The following is a 19813-nucleotide window of genomic DNA, read 5'->3' on the forward strand; positions in this document are numbered from 1 at the left end:
CTATATCATAGTTCCGTTTTGTTTTTATTTGTTTTAATACATTATCTGTAACAGCTGATATGTAGTGAATACAAGACTAGGTATTAGTAATTTTTCGAAATATCCGAGTCCTGTAGGTGTTTACAAATATACGGAATTTCCACTGCACTTCCACAGTTCCCGCACTTCGGCCGAGACAGACAGACAGAAAGTAATGGCCATGAATGACTACCGGCCATATCTTTGAATAGGTTTGGAACCATAACTTTCTGATGTGTAAATTAATATTGTTATTTTATATTTAACTAGCAGTTACCCACGGCTTTATACGCAATTTCCAAAATTGAAGGACGTAACCTACTTAGTGACAGCAATTATATGTAATAATGTGGAGCACTATGATTTTGTCACACGTAAGTAGACATATAATCCCGGTAAAGAAAATATACACCTACATAAGCTTAAAAAGACTATTTTAGTCAAAAATCATATACTACCGTCGCTTGTGTTCTTCTGGTATAAGGGCAAGAGTGTGTCATCCCTTTGTGTAAAAATGTTATACACATGTTAAGGCAGCCAAGCAGTTTCAAGTACAGTATGTTCTTCACTGCTTTGTTCATTAACTTGGGTTTTATAACAGCATTTAAATAGAATTTCCAATGCATTAGATGGTTTAATTTATCACTAGTTCAATATGTAACAAAAATCACATGGTTACTTCGTCTTTGAAATATGCGTTAAACTAATGATCAATGACTGTATATTTAATATATTATAATATTTAAATGTAAATCAATGTTTCTGCTTCTTTGGTGAACTTCAGCTGAATTTAATATTCTAACAGCTGTCTGTATTAGGTAATTTAAAATTGCATTTCGTAAATATTATAATTATTTTCCTGAATTCTCAAAAATATAAATTTTTGCATTATACAAACCTTTGTCTACTTTCTACGATTAAAATATTGATGTATCATATCTAGAAACTTGCCCTAATTCATAACGAAACTGGCAGTGAAAACAACCCGTATCAAAATCCGTTGGAGTTGTTTAGAAAATGCCGGTGCAGAAAACAGACCAACACAGAAAGCGACTTTAATTTATACTATGTATTGATTGGTAACTTTCTTTGTTAATATCCAGGCAATAATGACCTAAATGTTTTCCCTGCATTTTTACACCTCGATGTTAAAATTAAAAAAATTTATATAAAAAATAATTTTTATAAAAATATGTATCTTATAAAAAATATAAAAATTAATTATTAATTTGGGGAATATTATATATTTAGGAAATTATGTGTATTGTGATTATTCTGAGATTTTCTGAAATCTTTTCTTATTTCACTAATCATAGTTTTTATTTATCATACGTACGCACAAACCCACAGTAGCATTTAAAAAAATTAAGTGACCACAAAGATACAATATTTTGTATTTTACACTTCATATTGATTTATTTTTCTATATTAAATTTATCACCTTTCAATCATATTTTAGAACCTAAGTAATATTTTTTTAATTAAATTATACGTCATAATTTATGTTTTTTACTATAGTCAAATGTAGATTATTTTTATCTAAAAACTTGTAGGATGTTATGCAATGGTTCTACATCTATGTGTGGTTAGACAGGGAATTGATTTCCAAACCAACTTTTCAAATAACAGTTTTAGTTACCATAGTATACGTTCAAAACGCTAAATATTTGAATTTCGCCGTTACAACAACAATTAAAGTGAGGTTAGTTTTTGTTCCTTCTTGTAACTTGTAAGTTGTACTGGATACTTCCGGTAATCGAGAACAAAATGTACTCTTCCTGATAATACGTTACAGAATACTCCTAAAATGGTTCAGATACGTGTTACAGTTACTGTTACTGCTAAGGGATTCCGAGTTCTTTGTACCAGTAACGACAGTGACTGCCGTTTAAAGTAACTATTATAAAAGTATCTGTTACAGTAACCTGGGCTGGGTATTTTCGGTTTAAGTACCTTGTAAGGGATCTGTTGTACGGACGTGAACAGTTGTATTAGTTTGTTGTCTTCCGTTGGCACGATGTGGCAACACCGCCCTGTGCAATCTGGCGGTTTCCGAGATTAGACGAGCAGAGTGCAGACTTCGCATCACCTGCTCAATAAGTTGAAAACTAAACGTTTAAAATAGTTGACAAAATTACACGCTCAATAACGAGAGTAATGCCGAACTTTGTAGACTACCCGGTCAAGATTATAAGTTACGATTGTAATTTATTAACAAATTTCTTTCACATAATTCTAAAATACTCAATTACAGTATATTTATTTTACCAGACTTGTATAACAAATTTTGTTTCTGAAAAAATCGGATCACTTGTGTCCGAGCTATGCATATCCAATGTTGTTTGTAGTTTGGTTGAAAAGCGCTAAAAAACTGTTCACTTTTTTGTTGAAATCGATTTATAAATTGGAAGTAAATTGATTTTTTATAGGACTAAAAACAGAAATAAACAATCTCGGATATCAAACTCTTTGATCTAAGAATAGACATCAACATTTAACTTTGATCTAGATCTATGCCTTAAACGTTTCCATTTAACTCAGTATTCTGTTCGTTAATGTTATGATTACATTTTTTAAAGTTAATTATCAGTTTGTGTTATATTATCAGTTTAGGGAAAAGCAATCTTTACGTTAACAATTGTAAAGGCGACAGCGAAATTCTGGATAATGTAAATCATTACTACTTACTTATCATTACTATTGTATTTGTTTCAGAATAGACTATATTATTTATCCCTGTATAAGCTACCTGGTAATTAGTGGTAGAGTGGTTTTACTATACTGTAAACTTTATAAACTGAGCTGATATTTGTTCTCCCTTTTACAAGTTGAGAAGGTACTATACATTTTAGGACCTGACATTTCAAAAATTTCCCGAGCGAGGCCCTCGGACACCCCCTTTTACTGATCAGGGAGCATTTTATATCACGACCCCCGATGTTCCAGGCACCCCCAGAGAAGATTCCTAGATACGCGACTGTTACGTAATGCGTAGTATTATTTGTCAAATAAATTTTGTTATTCACTACCATGGCTTAACAGCCAACATTAAAAACAGCAGAGCAAAAGTGCGACAAGTAATAATAACCATCTCATAATAATAACTTGTTAAGACAAGTCTTAGAAGTCTTCAAAAAACAGTAAATATTAAAAATGTTGTTAACGAAAAATATATTTATACCCTAACGCTTTGGGTAGTAACATTGACTTTACTAGTTGATTTTACTTGAAATATGATATTTAAAATTCCAAGTTGTGTAGAATATGAAATAAAGTCTCTTCATTATTTGAAGGGACTTATAAAGGCTAAAAATGTGAGAAAACTAGTAAAACACATTTTGTTCAACACAAATATTATCAGTTTAGGGAAAAGCAATCTATACGTTAACTATTGTAAAGGCAACAGCGAAATTCGGGATAATGTAAATCAGTACTTAGCCTTACATTACTATCCCATATCACCGGATTTTGCAAACAAGAATATAAATCCTCAAAAATAAAATAGCCTATCTTCTTTTTAAAATGTTTCAAAAATGTTTAAAACGGAATTTTGGTTTTAAATTACTATATAGATCTAAGAGTATTTACGTCTATGACCATCAGTAACGTAACTTGACTTGGCAGGGGGAGGGGGGGTTAATTCTCATTAAAGATCACACCGCACTGGGAAAGTGGGATAAATCAGAATAAATCTATATTTAAATAAATTAGATAGCACATTTTTTAATTACTTTATCCCCCTTACCTCCACCCCCCATTTGTTACGCCACTGGCATTGATTTAAATTCTACATCTACAGGTTGTTCAGTAAAAGTGTTCTAATACTTTCGGATTTTGCTCTGCACATAAAAATGAGCAAAAAGTTCAAATGAAGGTATGTCCTAAAACCTTTATTTTTCCGTCTATCTGTCTGTATTTGTTTTTACGAAGAATATATATACACACACACACACACACACACACACACACACACACACACACACACACACACACACACACACACACACACACACACACACACATTTCACATGTTTTGTGAAGATAGTAAAAGGATTTTATTAATATTTTATTTTCAAAAGGGTATATTATTTTTATATATGTACAAGTTTGAAGTATAAGATAAAATTATGAAACTTGAGAATTGTATTAACCTTTGATAGAACCCTTTGAAAATAAAATATTAACAAAATCCATTTACTATCTTCACAAAACATGTCCCAGTTGAGATGTATCAGTTGTTGCTCCTGGCTTGTGCAAGCGTATCTTTGAAGTGCCCGTGCTAGCTTATGCGTTGACAGATAACTTCGATAAAGGTACCGTTGGAATTTGTATAAAAATTACTAAATAGTTGGAACCTTATACATTTTTTATAACTATATAGGCTTGTTTTGTTACTTGACTTTATAAATTTGTCAACAGACTCCATTTTGAAATTGCTAAAATGATTTGTTAATATTTAATTTTCAAAAACGTCTATCAAAGGTTAATACATAAAATTCTCAAGTTTCATAACTTTATTTTAACTGATTCAAACGATATAATTAAAAAAAAACACAAACATACAGACAGATAGACGGAAAACTAAAGGTTTTAGGACATACCTTCATATGAACTTCTTTGATAATTTTTATCTGTAGATTGAAATCCCAAAGTATTGGAACACTTTTACTGAACACTCTGTATACTACGTCACGCAGCGGTTACCAAACCTAAGCTGACTCTCTCTGTACATTTGGATTTCTATTCGCTTTGCTTTGGTGAACATTGAAATATTTAGTTTTGCGACAAAAATGACACGAGTAAACAAAACCGATGAATTCTGAGAACAGCTTTTCGCTGTTTGCAATATAAGATGGATGACAAGATTACTGGGAAATGACGTAACGTTGTCCTCGATTGCAGATAAGCTCTGTGGGGCTTATCATTTAACGTTCACCGTTAATTAACATTTATATTGATGGATATACAGCAATAAATACCAATGAGGTATTCAGGACTTTTGAAACTAGAACAATACTTCTACAATGCTTCTTATAGAGAAGGCGTTTCCTCATATATCTGATCATTGTACAAAATAAAGGAATAGACCAACATTACATTTAAAGCCCCCCCCTTTATTAACTAAATTATTAATTCTTATAAATATAAATTAAGTGATTTATTTTAGGGGATGTTTATATGACCAACTGAGGGGTTTCTTGACGTATGAAAATTTTTCACTCTCCCAAAAATGGGGAATTTTGGGGGTAAGTCAAAGATTTTAAATACGAACCCCTAGAAAATGACACCCCATTTTAAGGGCATTGTAATAAAAAGAAGAATGGCGCAAACTAGAGGTCTCTAATGTTACTCTATCAAACTTGGTGGCCAATTAAAGTTTGAATTTGTTACAAAACCCCCACTGATTAAATTGCATTTAAAGTTATTGTAAGGCAGATAAAATGAGGAGTGACAAATCAAAACGTGTTTTGTCACAGTTACTAAAATATTGGGAAATCACAAAAAATTGTTGATCATGTTTTTAAGCTTTACATTCTTTAGGCTGCCTCATTATGAAGTTCGTACGATTTAAATTATAATTAACTCTGTTTTTCTGTTAAAAGTTTCCTTTTTCTTTGTAAAAAGTGCTTAAATAAGTTGGACATAACACTATTTGAACAAACGGGTTGGACAAAACACGTTTTGTTTAAATTACTCAAGGACAAATCACGCTTTGATCGAACCATATCTTATAACCACGACAATGGATAAGGGGTCATAATAAAGGTAAAACAGTATAGTTTGTTCAAAAAGTGTATTATTTACATTGATTTTAAGTTGCCTACAGTTGAAAATTAAGAAATACATTGATAAAACTATTTAGCATTTAATTCACCTTCAAGAAATCATTGTTTATATTCTTATGGCAACCTCGTCTTCCAAACACTCACACAAAACTTCATCATTGTCATTGTCTTGATTATTTACTGCCTCAGTGTCATTGATGATTTTCTTGTACCATTCAAAGTATTCACCTGGTAAGGTCTCCCAGTCCTGTCCAAACATAATCTCTAACAGTTTTTGAACGTCCTTTTTCTTTTCACTTGAAATTGGGTGGCCTAAAAGAATCTCTTCTAGTGCGATATCCATTATCTTCTTGTCGTTTACTTGCTTTTTGTACAAAGTCACAGAGTTCTCTTCATCCATATCTTCAAAACGGTAGTTTTTTGTAGCTCTCACGCCAACTTTAATAACTTTCTTCTTTGTCACCAATTGTTTGTCTTTATTTTTCACTTGACTTGTCACAGTTGCTCTCTTGGTTATGAAAATTCGTTTCATTACACTAATTGCTTCTAAGTTCTTGAAGTACGTTGACAAGGATTTCGTATTCAAAGTTTGCCAGTCAATTCCAAGTTGTTTGACCTGTCCAATTTGTTGATACAACTTAGTGTAATCTTCTTTCGATAAAATTGTGACATTCTTTCTTAGAATGTTCTCTACTCTGCCAAAAATCCGGTCCGCAGGTAAAAAGCTGTGTCCTTTGACGGGATAATATATCTGAATTTCCTCTAAGGTTGTATTTACTGTGTGCATGTAAAACATAAGTGTGTGAAGTACTATGTTATTTTTATTTTGAGCACCGCACCCGTCACAAAATAAACGAAGTACAGTCTTACCGTTGAAGTCCATTGTGTTAAGGTGATAAAAAAGTGCTGATGAGACCTCTGTGCTTCCTTTTCCAGATTGGTCTTCCGTCCAAGTGTAAAAAATAGGGTCCTTTGTGGCCAAGTCAACTATTACCAATGAATAAAAATTAAATTGCCTTAGATAAAATGCTTCCTGAATGCAAGTTTTAGGCAGCGGCTGGATCTGTTGGAGATCAAAACATAATGAAATGGAGTTATCAGGTTCCGTTTTAATGTAGTCGTAAAATGCCTTTGCTCTCCTCTTGTGGATGGTTTTTTCGGCCATTAACATAGCTTTTTCTTGAGAATTTGGTGGCGCCTGTTTCAATTTTTCTTTTATTACTAGGCACTGGCTACAAACATCAGACGCTGGAGTTCTGAAACCTATGTTGAATTCATTTCTAAAAATGTCTCTGAACATAGAAAAACTAACTTTTAAGCTACCTTCTGCATCAGAAAGCGTTGAGTAATATGAATTATGTAGTTTTCTTATACTACACTGGCTGCTCAGATAAACCCTTTTTGATTTTGTTCTATTGTAATGACTTTCAGTTGCATGCAACCCTGATATAAATTCTCTAACCTTTTCTTTCTTTGCAATGCTTTTTCTACTTTTTCTATCTCCACCTCTATGTTCAGCGATTGCATCTCCAGAATTTACCTTTTTAATTATACTTGCTAGCCTAGTTCGCCCAAATTTGGTAATGGATAAGAAGTTTTCCTTGCAGACTGGAATACGTTTATTATTGATTACTGAAGGAATAAAGTACTGAACTGAGAATGCATGTTTACCTGAACTTGGTAGCTCACTACGTTCCGGGGCCTACGCCTCTTCACTGGCCTAGGTTGTACTAAACTGGCTACAATATTGTCTTGTCTAATTTTATCTGGGATTTTGTACAGTTTATCCCTGAGAATTTTGACATCTCTTGGCCTAATTTGACAACACATCAAATGTGATGTGTTATGTTTGCAAGGAACAAACAACACTGATCCGGTTGGAGCTGAATACCTTTTAAGCTTAGCTGCCTTAACCTTAGTTGTTACTTTTTTTCTTTTTCTTGAATCGTTGTTAATTAAGGAAACTGGCACTCCACCATCCAACTCACTATGGAAACTATGGATGAAAACTCTTCCATCACTGAAACTACTGTTTATCCTTTTTAAAACACAAGCAAAAATGCCATAAGTTTTTACAGAACTCACTGTAACATAACCTCTACCACTGTGAAATCAACACAACATGGTCACATGACTCATTGAACCAATAAGAACACTTCGCTGACTGACTCCCATTGGTTGTTGGACAAAACATGATTTGATCCAAATGAGGGTGTGGACAAAACACAGTTTGATTAAATTCATGATTTTCCTACTTAAGTTACATGGGACAAAACATTTTTTTGGTGCCTTTTGCTATGTATAGGTTGATAGAATTCAGTGAGAGGAAAAAAACCATGTGCATAACTCAATATCGAATTTTTGGTGACAAAACACGTTTTGATTTGTCACTCCTCAAATATTCACTCACTAGTTGTTTTTGCAAAAAATTCTAACTGATTTTTCCATACTTATATTTAGCAACATATATTGTATCTTACTATCGTTAACAAAATAATAAGATAATGTCAATTAGATAAGTTTGGGGAGTGAGGGCGAAGCGGTATGGTCGGGGCGCGGTGGTGGGATATGAGAGGGCTTGCCTAATATCTTTCCCAGGGCTCGACAGCTGTACGGCCCTGAAAACAAGTGGTGTATACAATACATTCAGGATGTAGTAGTGAGAGTAATTAAATTAAATGTATTTATGTTAGATGTATGTTTAATTAATGTACTATAGAGGGTATAAATTAAGTCCTGATACGCCTGGATATATTCCAAACGGATTGAAATACTGATGTACAATCTTCACCTTTCATATTAAAAACTTTTTTGGCCTTTTTGAAGGATAAAAATACCCCCCCCTTTTTTCAAAGGGGGTTGGATAGGGGGGTCACTTTAAAATTTCAAATTGCAACCCCTATTTGTAGCGTGTCATTTAAAAGGTAAATTAAAAATAAACACAATGACATGAACGACATATTTACGATGATCCTGGCAAAAGTTAAGGGAAAATAATCCCTTACATTGTAATGCCACCTCTTACCAAAACTATGCACACCAGAAACATTACATACTAGTAAAGGGGTAAGCTAGGCCCCTCAAAGTCTTACTAAAACTTGGCATTGTGCCTACAGATAATTTTTTTGTCTTATTTACCCATAAAATTTGCTAGAAATGGCATAGAGGTGTTTTCTTAGTGGCATTATGTTTCTATTGAATAGACCTTTGATATGACATCTCACAAGATAGGGGTTGCAGCTTGAAAATGTAAAGTTACCTCCTTTGAAAAGGGGGATGAATTTTGTTTAACCTCAAAAGATAAAAAAAGTAATTTAATAAGTATGGTGAAAGTTGTACATTGATATCTCAATCCGTTTGGAATATATCCAGGCGCATCAAGACTTACTTTACACCCTTAGATGTAAGGGGTTGTTTGACCATAACTTTTGCTAGGATCGTCGTAGAGATGTTTTGTTCATGCCATTGTGTTTTTTAAAATTTATTTTTAAATGACAACGTACAAGATAGGGGTTGCAGTTTGAAAATTTAAAGTTACCCCCTCTACCACCTTTGAAAGAGGGGCGAAATATTTTTATCCTCCAAGTAGTCCAAAAAGTATTTTAATAGGTATGATGAAGATTTTACGTCGATATCCCATTCCGTTTGGAATATATCCAGGCGTATCAGGACTTAATATACACCCCGCATAAGCTAAATGGCAATGCTGATGGTTAGCTAACACGTATTTTTTTATTATCCATGCATTTATATTCTAGCCCTTTTAATAACGGAAACTTAATAATATATTTATTTATAATTAGTACTTAAAACAAAATGTAAGCCAACCATTCATTTTTCTGTAGCTTATTAATTTACAAGAGAAAATATAATAATTATATTCTTATATAAAGTTTAGCATTTTATATATTGTATAATTTTAAATTAAATACAACAAAAAACAAATACAAATTAAACAATAAATTGGTACAATTTAAATATAATAAAATGTTTCCTGCAAAAAGTGCAATTATAAGCATTACAATGGAAAATTAACTAACTGTAATTTATGTTGAAATTCATCAAAAAGCATTTTAAATACTTAATTTTTTTAAATTTTTCCAAGAGGCCACCCCTCTCTTTTGTGGATTTGTCATCAACTACAATACTATATATTCTCTCCCTACCGCATGACAGTCTTAAGTAAAAATAATCTTTAGCAACGAGAACACATTAAATATAATGAGTGCGACAGATGGAAAATACATTTAAGTCACCGTCACTCATATCTAACCCATAAATGCGATTCTGTTCAAACGAGGATTGTTAGCAAGATGACGCCAACTCTTGCTTCATCGTTTCCTGGATATCTGGGAATGTGGAGTCACAAAAGTTAATGACTCCGAGTATAGTCTGGGTTGAAGACAGTCGCTGATTTTATTGAATGCAAGTAATTCATTGCTGTAAATCAGCTGGCCGTATCTTATCAGAGTGGCCATAGGTCGTGGTCGTCTATTCCCACTCCTTTATCCTCCAGTTTCCAGTTCTATGTGGAGAAGAGATCATAATGGACGGGTTGTCTCTGACTTCGGCGATCCTCCTTCTGTCGCATTTATTTGGTAAAGTTGCATTACATTCTTTATAATTACCATATTAAGAGTAATTAATTCTCATTACACTCCCTCACTGTGTAATCTGTACCTGGCGATTTTCTAGTAATTGAAAATAGTTGCATGTAATATTTAACTTGCCGAAACCTGTTCGAACTTACGTACATAACAATATTCAACTTAACATCGGTGTAATCAGGCTTTCATAATTTTGGTCCCACAATTAATTGTTTAAAGTTTTTCAATGCTTGAAGTCAGTAACTTTGGTAATTGTGATTTTACAACACAATTGTAATTTAGCACAAGAATAAATTTCATGCCGCTATTACCTAAGGGATATAATAGCTTATTTTTAAGAAATAAAAATTTGGAATCGTTATAATCATGGTGGTTGATTATTTAGCTCCACTTTTAGCAGAATCCTCTACTTTTTGAAACCTTCAAAATGTATTTTGAGACCCTACCATTTAACTTATATTTTTTATTTTAAATGATTTGTTTGTGTTTTTTATTCGACATAACTCGGGTTTGAAAGAATGTTTCTTCTTTAACTTCCAAATAAAAAAACACTTTAAAAAACAATTAAATATACTGAAAAATTTCATTTTAAGACCTTTAAGATCTTCCACACACTCGCACTCCAAGTTAATGGTATAGGCTACGTATAGTATATGCAATACCTATTAATTGCAAATTTTTAAGGTGATGCTATTGTTTTTAGATCGGGATTATTTTTTTCGTTTCATAGTTACAATTCAAGATGTATTGCCTGACAATGGCGAAAATAGAACATTTTTTAAATAAAACTCAGCAATTGTGAACATTTCAACTAACCATTTTGAGGCATTTTGTTGCAGTATATAGGTTATAATTTAAGGAAGATTTTTGACATTAAAAATGGAATATCACTGAAGGAAAAATATTATTTACAATTAAACCAGAATTTAGGAGATCAGATATAAAGTAAAACAAGAATTGTTCTCACAAATAATTTTCAAATATATACGGCAAAAGTGTATAGCTTTATACTTAGCAACTTTTTCAAATCTGATTTTAAATTGGTGCAAATTTTTACTTTAAATGCATCCAATTGTTTTCTTCTACCAGCATTTCAATATGTTGGATAGTTAGAAAATTATTAACGTTTGTTCTTTTAACAATGTTTATATCAGTTTCTTAAAACTTATTAGGTTACTAACGTTTCCTACAAAGAAACTAGGTTCTAATGAACCATTTTAAGATAGTAATATATTACTAAAGTAGGTTAAAATATAGTAACTTCTTTTCTGTTGTATAGTAAATAAATGTGTTTTAGGATGAAATATTTCATTTAAAAAATCCATTTCAAATGAACAACTAGCAGGAAAAGAATTTTTATTTAGATAGTTGATAAAAACTTATAAATAAATTTACATAATGAGTTCAGAGTTTTGAGTTTTTCATAAATAGTATTTAATTCTCGTTTACTATTTTTAATTATGCTTTCGAATCTGATTATCAATTCTGACACCACATATAAACAGGATGTTCACAAATATATGTAAAAATGTATATCTTCATATTCAGCAATGTTTCCAAGTATGATATTAAATTAGTGCAAATTTCTACTTTAAATGTATACAGTTTTCTGTAGAATTCTTAAAAGAATTTTTCTATTTTTCTTCAACAAAATTTATCTTTACTATTGTTTTCTTCTGACAGTATTTAAATATGTTGGATAGTTGGAAAAATATTAACGTTTGTTCTTCTAATTTTTTATATCAGTTTCTTAAAACTTATTAGGCTACTAGCGTTTCCTACAAAGAAACTAGTTTCTAATGAACCATTTTAAGATAGGAATAGATTACTAAAGTAGGTTAAAATATAAGAAACTTCTTTTCTGTTGTATAATAAATAAACGTGTTTTAGGATTAAATATATCATTTTTTTAAATCCATTTCAGATGTAAAAGTTGCAGGAAGGAAATTCCGTTTAGATAATTTAAAAATAACTTAAGTTACTTATAAATTAGTTTACATCATAATTTTCAGATATTTGAGTTTTTCGTAAATAAAATTCTTGTTTACTGTTCTTATTATGCTTTCGAATCTGATTATCAATTCTGACATCATATATGTACAGGGTGTTCACAAAAGGGTGTCAAAACTTATGTGGCTGATAGTATACAAGAATATAAACAAAATATGTTTAACAATGTTGAGTAATGTGTCGTTTAGCCACTAGCCGCCATTTTGTATTTTTGATAAAAATAGTATCTCTAGAGATAGTACAGCTACAGACAGGGCCGTACTCAGATCGGCGCCCGGGCCCTTAGGGGCCCGGACTGGGCCCTACATTTGTATATTTGAGGGGACAGTGCCGACGGACGAGATAGCTCAATCTAATTACTGTAACGCTATTATAGGCTACATTTGTAATAACGTTCATTACAATTTCGAAGAAACTGTGACTATTACTTTAAAAGTAATAATCTTACTTTTGATTTAACAATCTTGATCGTGTTTATTTATATAATAATAATAAATATTTATTTTCCAACATTTACATTCATGTTTACATATAAATGAAAAAACTTGGGAAGTCACTGACCAAAATCAAGTAGCTGGTCAGTGTAACAGATACACAATACACAAATAAACAGTTTATAGCTTGCTCTCACATAAAAAAAAAACGAAAAGGTCAGCAGACTGCTCTCCGCGACGTCTGCACAAGACTACACAAAACTACAACCAAAATAAATACATATAACCGACGTTTATACAATATAGAGTGACTAGGAACTAATTAGACAATGCAAAGAATAGAAAATAAAAAACAAGCTTTAAAAAAATACAAATATACAATCTTATGTACTAAAATCATAAATAATTTTACAAAAAAAATATATATTGAGATAATGGAAAATTAAATTAATGTATTACATAAAATTACATAAAAATATATCATGCATTCAAACTGAAAAGTCAATAATAGTTCCTGCGATCAAACAACAAACATCTCAACACTTGTGTCCGGTCCGACCCGATGAGTCATAACTGGAATGTCGATATACAAGACGATTTATTTTTAACTAAATAAAAATAAAATTTATTCCTCACAATTATTAATAACTAAAAATAAGTTCGCTAAATGAGTAAAAAAACCAATGCTTAAAATGGTCCGATTTGTAAGATATTTTCCATACTTATTTTAAGCAACATATATTGAATCTTACTATCATTAAAAAATGAGATGTGTCAATGGGATAACCGTGGGGGGGGGGTTGAAGCGGTGTGACGGGGGGGTGCGGTGGCGGGACATGACGGGGCCCGTTAAAGCTGTGTACGGCCCTGGCTACAGATACCAAACTGCACATTTGTTTATCGAAAATTCAAAATGATACTAGTAGTTAAACGACGCATTTCCCGACCTACGTTTATAGGACATGTTTTGTTTGAAGTCATAAGTACTATTAGCCACAGAAGTGTGGGTGCCCTTTTGTGAACACCCTGTAAATGTATACAAAGACTGTGTACGTTTACGGTGATAAAGATTTGAAAGTGGTGCAATGTAATTTTGTTTTTTATTGCTCGCTACGCTCAATAGTGTTTCATAGTTTTTTGCCTACACCAGAACCTGCTCAAGATATCACCCTTACTAATTTTATATAAGTTTTTATAATAGGGATTTCAATTTTTTTTATTGTTGAATCAGTAAAAAAATATTGATTAAATAGTAAGTCATATTTAAAGAAATTAATTAACAAGCTAGTCCAAATTATGTTACGTAGGCCTGTACGATCCACGGATTTAACGTTGAGTAGAAATAGCATGTATTATGTTATATTTGTATTTGCATCTAAAACCAGAAATTGTGATTTTTATATAATTAAAAAAAAAATAATTAAGCTGTGCATTTTCAGTTTTATAGATGAATCTGTTGTTCGAACAATGCTTAAAGGAGGAGATATTAGGACGAGGCTATTGTTCCCAACCTACCCCCGACATAAGTTGGAGACTTGTACACAGTGTGTCTAATGTCTGGAAACATCAAAACATTCTTATTAGTAATCGGAATCCGAAAGTTTTTATTCAATTCTTTTAACGATCAAAGTGCTTTATTTTCTGATAGGGTGATTCCTAAAACGTTAATTCTATACCAAAATTACGGCCATTTAAAGGTTCACTATTGGTTTTATTTCAACAGCTGCTATTTTATAACGAATAAAGCTTACGAGGTTTGCGGAATTGTTTTCTAATAAACAATACCTTTTGATATGATACGCGCCTATTGGCATAGACTTGCATTTGAGACATTCTCCACGGGTCTTGCCTCCAATGTATGCTTATGATAGTTATTGGATAAAAAAGTATATAGAATATCCGTATAACATTGTGCAAAGTTTATAGATTTTATATGCTATGACGTAAAAAATATGAGGGTCTTTCCAGAAATTTTACACGCCATGTATGATGTCATCCAGCCGTCTTTCCATTAGTGATTATGCCATACTATTATATCTTCCTGTACTCTTATACCTAAATCTGATACATCTCTTTCTTCCTATAAAAAGCACCCATAGCACTGCGGATATCAGTTCTTTACCTTTCCGTTTCCTGTACTTTTATCTTCCTTTTCCATTTAAATGGTTTAATTGAGTGGGAGAAAACCTTTAGTTCTACCCATTAGAAATACTGAGATACTTAACGTTTATAAGCTGGAACCTTTCCTGCCAAAAGGCTGAAACCAATTTCAAGAATGGGTTCAGAGAAATAATATGTTTAACGATCTTTGGCGTGTATTAAATAACCTAAAGTTAACTACTCAAATTTGGAATCAACCATTTTAAAATTAGTAGGCAATGTTACAACACAGTAAAAATACCACAAAAGTAAAACATTTCTTAATGAGTCTCAAAAACATCTTTGAAAATACTTCGCGCTAAAATGAAGCACTTTGTCTCTTTACATACAAAAAAACTACGAAAGTACTAAAGTGTCTTGGAAAATCTACTGGCAAATATAATTCTAAACTATTTAAATTCTATTTGCTACTTCAAATCTTGGAGAATAATAACACGAAAAGGATTTACTGCACATATTCTTAATTTAGACTTATATGAGAATATAATAAAATTGTTCCTATTAATTTGGCATATATAACGTTTTAGTTACGTTCAATCAATATTTAAAAACAAGTGTTTAATAAAATTGAATAAAAACGTACAGAGAAATGTTACTTTCAATGTTTTTAAAAATGGCTAAACTGAGTCGCTAAATTATGAAAAATGTCAGAGTAGGATAATTGTAATACTTGTATAATTTAACTAACCAAAATGTTCTATACAGACTAAAATTGCGTATGAGGATATATTAAATTGTAAAAATGTCCGAGGAAGAAACGTAACTAAAATTAACAATTAAGAGTAACTAAAACAGCGTATAAAGTCCCAAATTTAAAAAATGTTATTCCTACGAGAGTAAACGCCAAGTTCTTATTTCCTTATAAACCAATTGTTTGTTCAAGTATTAAAAGCATCCAAAAATCCTGGTATTAAAAAACTTAAATTTTATAGATCGTTTCTGAAGGAGTAAACGTAGTTTTTAAAATATGTTTTCCAGTTTAGTTAACTAAAGTCGCTAAAACCATGTGCTTACTTCCAAATATCAATAATTTGATGCGAAAACAGTATTAGGTGCATGTTTTAAACCTATTTCGTAAAATATGTTGTAAAAATTGTGTTTTGAACATTAAAAAGTCTTTCCCGGGCGTATACGTGGTAATATGTTTATATTTTTCGAAAATAGGATTTAGTTTAACAACCATTTAGAGACCCTAAAATCCCTATATTTTTACTGCCCCTTGAAACCTGTTTGTGACGTATTCCTTTGCTACCAGACACGAAAAAGTAGTTTTATTTCGATTATGAAGTGGGGGGGGGATGAGGCGGATATGACCACATCAAAGAGCCCTAAATAGAAATGAATCATAATTTATTCAAATTTAGATTCATCCCCCCAAAGCCAAGTCCTAGTTACGCCTCTGCCACTTGCCAAAATTGGGACAAGGGTTAATACGAAAACTTTTAAAATTTAACAGATTTTAGTTATATCAAGCATTATTTGTTGTATTTATCTATGCTTGTTACGTATTACAGTTTCACTCTCTTTCTGTCCAGTTTTTATTTCATTACTTACTTAGTTCACATTTTCTTTGTATCCTTTATATATGTTAGTTTAAGTTTATTATATTTTACTATACACAAAAGTCATCGCAATTGGTTCAATAAATAAATGAAGTCTCATCGAGTAATATCTCAAAGTAATACTCTGGTCTTAATGAGGCCAAATCAACGATACCAACATTTACCACGAATTTCTGACTTTTCTGTCAGAAGTGGTTTGGCTACCCTTTGAACGAAGGTGAAGGAATTAATTTAGATACGTTTAATTTCCACCAATGTTCTTCTTTTATCAATACCGTTAAACTGATTCATCACATAATAGGGTTATTGTTAAAGTCATTTTGCTTACTTCGACAAACACTAATTTCTTGTGAAAGTGTCCAAAAGTTTTAGCTGTAACTAACTCCATATCATAGCATATCATATCATAGCATATTAATAAAGGTGAAGGTTAAAGATCTCCAAGTTGCTTCATCCAGCATAGCGTCCAGTTAAATTTATAATTTTATCTTTGTTCCACCTTTAAACTTGAATACAGATTGAACAAATTCGTGAAACAAATGAAAAGCCAGGATGGCAAAACGTTTTGTTTCAGACACGCACGTATCGTAATTTTGAGAATCTGTCAGTTTCTTCACTCAACTAACGGCTTACGTGTTGGTTTTGGTTGTTCCAAAGAGTAATGTTAAAACCCAGGAGCAGAGAGCCAATTCGAATCGATTGAAGACACAACCTGATTATTCTTAAAATCGATAGAGAACTTTTCCTTAAGAAAACATCTAGCCACGCCAGTTTTGGTGGAGGTCGAATGGAAGGGTATCGTAGAGGTTAAAAATATGAAATGATAATTTTTCTCACATGATATTTTCTTAGCACACGTAAATAAATAAATTTTAAATCAGCGTCACCTAAATATGCACACCACCTTAAAGTGGTGTCTTTCAGTTTTTTCATCTCGTTATCTGACGGGATCGTTATATAACGATTATTTGTGTACATGAAGGTCGGTTTTACGTGTCCCAAATTAGGATAGTAAATATCTTTTCATATTTTTAACTCTTTTAACCCCCCCCCCCCCATTTCGACCTCCACTAGCGCGACCAAATTTCTTTCTCTGTTAAAAATTCCTCTATCGGTTTTTAGGTCGTGTTCTCCCGGAAATATTTATTTACACCAGCTTTCAAACTCAGTTATATTGGCATTTAGCCGATTTTATACTTCTAGTCTTCGCATGTGCTCCAAGAACTGTAATTGTCCCATCGTTACACCTGCTCACAGCTAGATGACGATAAATTACACAATTAAAATACAAAAACAAAAATAAATTATCAAGAATTTCGTAAATCGTTTTTGTTTTAATACTTATAAAAAAGTTAATTTTAGTATCCTAATAAGGAAACATAATTCTTTGAGTATTATTAATTAATAGATAAGAAATTAGTCATATATTATTAACCGATTTCCGGCCCTTCTTGGCACCTTAGTCTACAGCTAGTAGTACGGGTTAGAGTTGTCCTCAATATTATGTTCCATACTCATTTGTCTTAAAATAATTCATTCCTAGTACTTTTTAAATCTTGCAGCAGCCTTATAAATTGTAAATTAAATTATAAATAATGTAAAAATTATAATGGAATTCTTTAGTGTCTCTTCTCACGCACAAGCTATGTTTATGTGGAAAGTACATTTCAGTAAATATCTAATAGCAGAAGCTAATGTATCTGTTAGATACGTAGAAAAAGGTGCTATCAATGCTATAATGTATAAAATAACAGATGTTTGTGTTGTTTTGCTTTTTTAATGTTTTACTTAATTATTTTTTTTATATTTATAACGTAGCTATGATGGGAATGATTAATTCTGTGAATGTTAATTTTAGCTCCAGTTCACCTTCCTCTTAGTGCAGCGTCTGAAATGTGACACTGCTATAGCTTGATTCCTGGAACTGGAGTCCACTTCACTCTGGAAAAAGCCGTAAAAAGTTGGCGACGAAGACAACGAACGTTTAGCAAAGTGAAAAATGGAGCTAAACCTAACATGCACAACTTTTTTTATTGTTAATGTAAAGCTGTATAGTGTTTTACATTTACACGATCGTGTATTCTGCTGCAGTGTCTTGTAGTGGAGACTATTCTACAGGAGCACTCCAGGCCATAAGATGTACTTTGTCACGGACTTTGCCAGAGGATTGTTCCAGTCTTCCAGGTAAGGATGACCTTATTGTTTGCGATCATTACGACTACTATTGCTTATTGTTTGCGAATTCGCAAACTTCAAAGCGGTTTTATCGCATAAATAGAAAATAAAGACTTATGATAGTTCAATTGATTTTCAGTTGTGAAAACATCTTGTTATTGTTATATTCATAGCTCTTTCAGATAACTTTCCTTATAAAAAGTAGTAACAAATGTTTGCATCCTATTTCGTGAAATTACAAGAATTTTAGGAAATGCATTTAGGCCAAAATCAAAATGGCTGAAGATAAAAATGTAAATGTTTACAATATTTACAAGATTTATACTTCAGGAAGTGTCTTGTTTTTTATTCATTTTCGAACCCAAGTAATTTTTTTAATTTAATAAAATTTTTTTAAATTACGTGCTTGTTATATATTTCTTAATTTTGTTACTTACATTTTTTAGAAGTAAAAATGTGTCAGTTCTTGGAGCTATTATTCTTGTAGACTACATACATAGCAGTTTTTGGGTCTGATTAAAAACGGCCTAAATTGCTTATAATGGTTGCCTTATTGCCTTATTGCTTATTTAATTGCCTTTAAATGATTGCAACAATCTGAACTCAACCAAAGATAAATCAAGTCTCATTGTATGACCACCCGTATAATTTATTTTTTTACAGAGTTTAAGCCATAAGGTCTACAAAATTTTAATTTAGCACTTTATGGTCAAGTGTAAGCCGCATTTCAGGGAATTAACATATGATTGAGTTAATTTCATCAGTAAAAATTTAAATCATAAGTTTTAAGCGTGAAATTACACCGTAATTAAACGTAATTAAAGTTAACAATAACAAATGGCACCTACGTCAGAAAAATCATAGAACGAACGTACTGTAACGCAGCACCACCCCAAAAATTGTTAGGGTTCGTTTGGAGCTGTTAAGAAACAAATTTGGGGAACCAAAAAATCTTCTCCATTTTGTTTTTCTTACTACTGTAAATACCAAGTATCCAGTATCCCAAGTATCCAATTTCATTCCGCAAAAGAAATGTCCTAATGAAAGGATATTAGGATTTC

General features: G+C 31.8%; 1 protein-coding gene across 2 annotated transcripts in view; it reads left to right on the forward strand.

Annotated features, from left to right (window-relative positions):
• Positions 1-10263: 10263 nt before the first annotated feature.
• The window catches only part of LOC124367472, a 59380-nt gene continuing 49830 nt past the window's right edge, over positions 10264-19813 (forward strand). For both annotated transcript variants that reach the window (XM_046824307.1, XM_046824308.1), the window contains exons 1-2: positions 10264-10402; positions 18669-18761. In XM_046824307.1, coding sequence (XP_046680263.1) covers positions 10351-10402; positions 18669-18761 — 145 coding nt within the window. In that variant the 5' untranslated portion in view covers positions 10264-10350. The remainder of the gene's footprint in view (positions 10403-18668; positions 18762-19813) is intronic.

The sequence above is a fragment of the Homalodisca vitripennis genome, chromosome 8 (genome assembly GCF_021130785.1).
Source record: "Homalodisca vitripennis isolate AUS2020 chromosome 8, UT_GWSS_2.1, whole genome shotgun sequence".
Taxonomy (NCBI): Eukaryota; Metazoa; Arthropoda; class Insecta; order Hemiptera; family Cicadellidae; genus Homalodisca; species Homalodisca vitripennis.